Consider the following 7,854-nt stretch of genomic DNA (forward strand, 5'->3'; position numbering starts at 1 on the left):
TAAGTGCTAGAGAGAGTGTTCAAAAGTGAGTGTTGCTAGCATTAATACTACTCCCTCAGTCCCATAATACATGACACAGTTGACCCTATTACGCATACCAATGCATAATTTTGAGCTTAAATATCTTGAATAATATATTAGAAAAAATTATGAAAATTTGATATTTTGAAAATACTCATCGAGACGAATCTAATGACATCTTATATGATATACTACTCCCTCAGTCCCATAATACATGACACAATTGACCCTATTACGCATACCAATGCATAATTTTGAGCTTAAATATCTTGAATAATATATTATAAAAAATTATGAAAATTTGATATTTTGAAAATACTCATCGAGACGAATCTAACAACATCTTATATGATATTATTTATCTTTGTATATTAGTAGAAAAATATGGTCAAAGTAAGTTAGATCAAAATTGCACATTTTCAAATGGATCATCTATTGCGGGGACGGAGGGTGTAATATTTTTTAGGAAATGTTAACAAGTGCCCAAGGGTACTTGTTAAGAAGTTTAAAAATAAAATTTTATCTTGGGAATGATGTAATCAACACATTGAAAGTTTAAAAATAAATTTATCTACATAAAACTTGTAAATTAATTTTGTGTTTGAATCCTTAACTAGTGCCCTAAGAGCATTGGTTAACGAAACCCATATTTTTTTTACCAAACCTAAAGAAAGCACATTAAATAATGTTCATAAATAAGCCAAAAACTCTTTTCGAACTCTTTGATTCGAATGATGATAATAATATGGGTAGTGTTAACTAGTGCCCTTAGGGCACATGTTAAGAAAACTAAAAGAAGAAATACTTTCTAAAATTTTGTGCATTCAATTTATTAAAAAGTTAAAAATTAAATGCAATGCACGTATTCCAATAAATTATTTCTATATTTGCATCATTAACTTGTGCCTTGAGGGCACAAGTTAACATTTCCCTAATAATATTGGTCTGGTTCTAGGTTTATTCTGATATAGAATTGCTTCATGAACAAGCTAACAAATTGTAAGGAAAGTTTTGATTAGTTATGAGTTGAAATCGTCTATTCAAACGGTCAAAGGAAGAAGTCCCTTACAAACTAGAGTTTGCATCCTTCCCAATATTTTTATGTACCAAGGCATGAATTGACACTTATATATGGTTGACTAATCAAGATCAAGAGTTTATATAAAAGAAAGGGAAATGCTAACCAGTGCCTCCGGGGCACTAGTTAAGCATACTAAAAAGAAAATTATATAGTAGTTAATGCATTGAAAATGTGTAATTTATTTATAAAAAGTCAAAAACAGTTTCCTTTTATGGTAATAATTTCCTTTTTTGGTGCGTTTAACCAGTGCTCCGGGGACAACAGGAAGCATGACCCAAAGATAAATGCAATATGGAAAAGAAAGAAAAAAACAAAAACAAATTTTTGGCGCAGACAAGACGAAATTACTTTGAACCTATGAAGAAAAGGAAGGGGACAAGACACCAACATTTTGTTTTCATCTTGTTCCATTAATTTTCCAAATCATATAATATACGGACAAAGTACATTTTGGGTCGTTCAAAAAATCAACTTCATGGATAAATATTCACGTTTATTGTTCACATATACTAAGAGTACAACGTGTTTGAAAAGTTATAGTTATTACTACTCGAGATGAGTATAGTCCCTAGAGGGAGTCAAGTTTAGTTTCACATGTTTTAGTTTTCATATATAGTTGTCAAAATCAACAAAATCGTTAAGAATGTTTTTGAATTTCAATATTTTTTCCAACCTTTCATTTCATATCATTCAAATTCAACTTGATCGCCAAGGTAAAACTAGATCGAATATCCCACTAATTAAAAATTCAAAAAAGGAAAGAGAATTTTCATTCTTTTATAAATACCTAACGCACCCCATAAGTAGTAGTAAATGCAAAGATAGGTGTCCAACCCTAAACTCTAAACTCTCTCCATCAATTTATTATCAATCACTCTCTTCATCAATTTATTATCAATCATACAGTTAGATATTCATTTCTTTTAATTACAAAGTACATACTAAAGTAGGGCTAATCAAAGGTTAAAGTACTAGCACATACCCTTTATTGTCTCAACATGCAAACTTCTTTGGCAATGAAGAGCTTATTAAGCCATCAAAGGGAAATTGCACAAATGATGGCAAGACGTTTGATGGAGCCATGCGATGTGTTCCTCAACCATAGAAGCCCGGACACAAAGAGAACGGTAGCAACTCTTCTTTATGACAACCTTAAAAGGCATGGTTTCAACCCTTTCTTGGATGAGAAAAACATGAAGCCAGGGGACAAATTATTTGAGAAAATCAATGGGGGAGTCATGGAGAGCAAAATTGGGGTGGCGGTTTTCTCCCCGCGTTATTGTGAGTCTTATTTTTGCCTCCATGAACTTGCTCTTTTAACGGCTTTGAAGAAGAAGGTGATTCCTATATTCTGTGATGTTAAGCCTTCTCAACTGCGTGTTGTTAAGAACGCAAAGTGGTCAGAGGAGGAACTCCGAAGGTTTAGATGGGCTCTCGACGAGGCTAAGAACACCGTTGGTCTAACCTTCAATTCTTCGAAAGGGTAACTATATTATAAAATACTGATATATATTATATATAGCTATGTTATTTCTAAAACCCTAACAAGAATACTCAACTATATCCCTAAAAAAAAGAATATTTTACTATATAACTCAGTTGATATAAACAATGCATTACAATATATAGATGTCAGCGTTCGAACTCCGAATTTCCCACTTATTCGCCTTAAGGGGGAAATCCAACCACCGACTACTTGAAAGAAAAAAAATATTTGACGATGTATAAAATGTGAATTGATGAACGAATTTAATCCGGCCACAAGACATATTTTTTTTTGGAAATTAAAAAAATAAATAATTTAACAGTCATCTATTTCATGAAGAAGAAAAAACATGTAACCCTATAATTTCTTCACATATATGCGTATATTTTTTTATTAAAAGAATGGAATAATGTAAGTTTAAGGAATAAATTTCTCATGTACATTATGGGGCCTCATTTTATTTATTGTGAAATGCAGGAACTTGTCCAAATTTGTGACTAATGCTTCTGACATAATCATTGAAAGCATGACAGAACTTCAGAATGAAGAGAAGATGAAGTACTTGCCATCGACAAAACTTCAAAATGAAGAGAAGATGAAATACTTGCCATCTCGTGTATAGAAAATTCACCTGAAGAAATCTAACCATACATAATGATCTGGATTCAAACCAATTAATACCATGTTCTACACAAATAATTTAAATTTGTTTATATCTTGATTTATTCATTATTTCAATAAGTTCCCCATATATGAAGAAATTACGGGGCTTCTTCACATTCTTTCATTGTATTCTCTTATATAAATAATACAATTTTTATTACAGTTGTTAATGACTGAATTTGTTCCAAGATAAAATAGGAATTGTAAATGGAAAATAGATACAATTATTATGCTTATTTTGTGCACCATCTTAAAGAAAACAATAGTACAAAATAGAATTGTTGACTAATATCTCCCTCAAGAAGCATTAACTTGCTTAGAAAACTAAAATTGTTGGAAGGGAGGAGGAGCAACTTTTAATTTGTAAAGGCATACTCCCTCTGTTTCTAATTATAAGTAAAATTAACTTTTTAGATTCATTATGATCCACATACATCATTAATTGAATGAACTTAAAAAGTCAATTTTGCTTATAATTAGAAACATAGAAAATATGTATATTGAAGTTGCGAGCTAACTTGAGGAAGAAAGATAGCCAAGTCAAGTTCAGCCAACAAACCAAGAAGCCTAATAATCTGAGAGAAAGTTGTAAACATGGCCTCATATTCAAACTCACCAGTGAATGACTCAAATCATATTTATCTCTAACCAAATATAAGCAAAAAAATGAGTCAAATGAAATTGATGTATTTGGTTCAAAATTTGGTCCAAATACATCAACTTTGTTAGACTCACTTTTGTTTATATTTTTTCTACTGAGGGTATATTATATACAACAGCGAGACACGACACATACTCCTAGTATCTAGACAACACATCCAACCGGGAACACTACAAACAAGCAAAGTAAGAGACGAATTAAGCAAGGAAAAATAAACCATGAAGAGTCCATATATGATGTTGCCGTTTTACAAATCGAAATTAACTATACGAGTTATCGTATCCATATAGACTTGGGCGATATCAATGTCTTCAACAACTAATATTATTTTAAGTATAGCACAAAGTTTGGTTGATTAGCAAGCTTGAACACAAGAGGAAGCCAAAGAAAAAGTTAAATCAAGTCTACCTTATGTACATGTAAAGCAAAAAGAGCAAGACCTTGTTCAATCAAGCCAACACCAGCCAACAAACAAAAGAAGTCAACCAAAGCAAATAAAAAATCATTCAGCTGGTCAAAAGTAATAGCTCTGGAAAGCATAATGAAAGAAAGCATCGTGCGAAGCACAAATCCTTACTACTGCAAAAGAAGTGTCTGGTATATTGGTAAATGACCATTTGCCTTCGAAGCGTCATACGACAGAGAATCTAACGAATCAAGTGTTGTACAACTCAATCTATTGGATAGTTATTCAGGTCTATCCATTAGTTTATCGAAGACATGAAGAAAAGCATATGATAGCTCATCCTCCAGTATATCAAGACAAGTGAAGCAAAGCGTCTGATAAGCTAAGCATCTGGTCAACCAAGTTCATCCTCTGTCAAGGCTACACAAAAGTCAACCACCCATCAACCACTGATGTAAGGATACTTCAAGACCATCAAAGATACTATTGGATAAATAATCACCTGAAGATATGAGAAATAATACTCTGATCAAATATCTTATCCTTCGATAGCACTTTTTATAAAGATTCTCTTAGAGGTTATTGTATGAAGAACAATGGTCACTAGTCCAAATCAGGGATTTAAAACCTGTTTTTTTAGAGATTTAAGACCGGATTTTTACCGGGGTTATATCAGCGGGTGTCGTAAGTTTGACAAATGACACCTGTTTTTTATCTGGTATGAAAAGAACCTTTCTTACCCTTTTTTAGGAAAAAATAGGTGTGATATGTTTATATATCACACCTCTTTTACACGTAAACGGGTGTGAAAACGAATATATAAAACCTATTTTTAAATAAAAAACCGTTGTGAAATGTGGATTTCTTTTTAAAAAAAATACATTATGGCAGTTTCAACTACCATAAATGCACATTTTTTGGTTTAAAAAAATTAATATATTTATAGCCCAAAAAATAATATTAACATATGAAATTAATGGTACAATTTGTTCATGACAATTTTACAATAAAATACAACCCATAAGATCACAAACATAAATCAAAATTGACTCCATAACATCCTCCTTAACTTACAGCCTATAGCAGAACAACACCTGCGACACTAAATCTACACCGCACAATTCCTCACATACTCCAAGTTACAGAATAGGCAAACACTTATTGCTTGTACCTCAAATTTCGTAATAGCAAAAATAAAATTTTATCTTAAATGAACAAAAAAAAATCAAACATTCCTCGAAGTAGATGATCCTCTTGTTCCTCATTCCATGCTACCTGCACATAATGCAATTTTTCTATAATTAAATAACAAATAAGAGTAACACTTCTTGTTTGTATCTCAATGTTTTTACAATTGCGATTCATTTACAATTGTATCCCAGAATGTAGAGTTCAAATTAAATAAAACAATATTATTTTACCATCACTGACTATCCAAAACTTTCATATCATTCATGCAATAGAAGGATACTTCTTTTATAATTTAAACCCGTCCCACTTTATAAAAGTTGCAAATTTAGTCATAGATGATGCAGGCGTCAAGATAACCAATACCAAATTATTCATCGATAACCCTTTAAAGTTGCATATTGGATGAGAATAGTGAGAAAAGAAGTAAAGTAGAAGCAGTTAGGATTTAGATTACCTCTGCAGTTTTTGATGAGACTTCTTCCCATTACTCGAGGTTCCTTTCTTCTTCTTCTTGTCGTTCCTTGGTCATATTATAGAGTGAAGTCTCATTATAATGACTAGTGATTGATGAAATGAATAATAAATTTAAATTAAAAATTGGAGGATTTATGGAAAAAAAACATAATAAATATAAAAAAAGTAAACATCACACCATACCTTTAGGCTCTTGAACTTCATTGAAGAGCTCCTTTGTGTCATCTCTTCATAATACTCACTTTGAAATCACTAACGCCTACTACTTCATTCAACTATTTAAACAAGAAAAAACATTTCACACACACACACACACACACACACACACACACACACACACACACACACATATATATATATATATGTTCCCTATGTATTCATAACACGAGCACATTAGAATTTAATGACTTTAACTTATACTAATATGGGTCACATCATTTATGCATTAATCAACGTGTGAGCATTGTGGCTAGTTATACCCTTTACTGTTGAACTTTTTCTACATTGTACAAACTCGGAGAAAATACTTATACAACCACATAATCACAATTCAGTTTCTTGCATCAATTAATACTAAATAATTAGTCATGTTAGTTAATTTCATTGATGATTGATAAAAACAAATAATTGTTGACCCTTTGGATGTAAGTAGTATTCCTATATATTTATCAATTCAAATAATTAAATAATACTTTTCACCTATCAAGTAGACTAAAGACAAAAACATCGAAAATAAAATATTATTTAGCCTACTTGATAAATATTAGTACTCAAACCTGCACAAATGACAGTACTCAAACCTGCACAAATAAAATATTAGTTATATGTATTCTACACATAGTAATTCAAAGATAAAAGATTAGGCTAATTCTCTAAATATAACAAATTCAGTCGTTTCTCTAAAGATTAGGCTACTTGAGAATTTTTAAAAATGATAGTAACTCTAAACAAAAGTCTCTGTAATCTACCTTCACTTTTTCTTGTAAACTAGTAGCTCTTAATGTGCTTCAAAGAACAATAATAGGAATAACATAAGCAAGAGCAGATACAGGTTTTGAAAAGAATAGAAAAAACGACATCAGAACCCTTCACCTAAGCATGATAACAAATAATAAGATTAACAGGAAAATAATGAGACAATACAATGAATTGGACTAAAAAGGGACTAATAATGTGCTAATTCGATATATCGGACTAGAAAAAGACTAATCTGGTAAGTATCCCAATCTAGTTATATAGCCACGAGCTCCAATAAGCTCATATAAACACATTGCTTAACCTATCAGAGTGAACATACAATGAATCATGTGTATTGCATCCTAACTATATTGAGGTATATTAATCATGAGTATTGTGTTGTTGTTATATAAAGAAAATTCACAGAAGCCCTTACTCCTTCATATTGAGTGATGACATGCTTACAAACATACCATAATGCGAAATACATCCCTTAGACATACTTACCCTGTGGTTGACCTGCACAGTTGATAATTTGGTAGCTCCTTCATTATACAACATTAACAACTCTTGTATGATTAAAAGTTATCAGATTAGCATGAACACAAACTCATAACTATAACAAGAATATACAAGAGTATTAAAATAATTCACAGAAACACAATGAATAACTCAAATCAAAGAAATAATCACACAAACTCAACAAGGCACACACACGGTGAACAAAACTCAGAATATATTTACCTTCAGCAGAAGCAGTTTCTTAGCAACTCTAATGCCATAACACGCAGGTCTCGTCGCAAAAGAAACCAACAACACTCGCAGGTGACGTCACACACGGTGACTTTTCAGTCGTAATGCATAAGGGTTTAAGGTTGTGAGTTGTTACAGTGAACATCTCTAACAATTACAAT

General features: G+C 31.6%; 1 protein-coding gene and 1 long non-coding RNA gene across 2 annotated transcripts; one reads left to right on the forward strand and one right to left on the reverse strand.

The window, feature by feature from the left end:
* The first annotated feature begins 1,913 nt into the window (after window positions 1–1,913).
* LOC146949813 (putative 2' cyclic ADP-D-ribose synthase BdTIR) lies at window positions 1,914–3,446 on the forward strand. Its single transcript, XM_085741533.1, has 2 exons — window positions 1,914–2,585; window positions 3,066–3,446. The coding sequence occupies exons 1-2, from the start codon at window positions 2,101–2,103 to the stop codon at window positions 3,208–3,210; spliced, it is 630 nt and encodes a 209-aa protein (XP_085597659.1). The 5' UTR covers window positions 1,914–2,100; the 3' UTR covers window positions 3,211–3,446.
* A 1,833-nt stretch (window positions 3,447–5,279) lies between these two features.
* Window positions 5,280–6,277, reverse strand: LOC146949814 (uncharacterized). Its single transcript, XR_015025442.1, has 3 exons — window positions 6,167–6,277; window positions 5,964–6,066; window positions 5,280–5,593 (listed from the first exon to the last, which is right to left on the reverse strand). It is a non-coding gene; the product is annotated as an uncharacterized LOC146949814 (long non-coding RNA).
* Window positions 6,278–7,854: the final 1,577 nt, after the last annotated feature.

Source organism: Medicago sativa, chromosome 2 (assembly GCF_051527215.1).
Source record: "Medicago sativa cultivar Bolivia chromosome 2, Bolivia_mono, whole genome shotgun sequence".
Taxonomy (NCBI): domain Eukaryota; kingdom Viridiplantae; phylum Streptophyta; class Magnoliopsida; order Fabales; family Fabaceae; genus Medicago; species Medicago sativa.

What these genes read in the sequence shown, in the direction of transcription:
- LOC146949813 (XM_085741533.1), top strand. Translation starts at nt 2,101, where the DNA reads ATGCAAACTTCTTTGGCAATGAAGAGCTTATTAAGCCATCAAAGGGAA. An exon ending in ACCTTCAATTCTTCGAAAGG is followed by an intron (nt 2,586 to 3,065) that starts GTAACTATATTA and finishes TGTGAAATGCAG; the next exon opens with GAACTTGTCCAAATTTGTGA.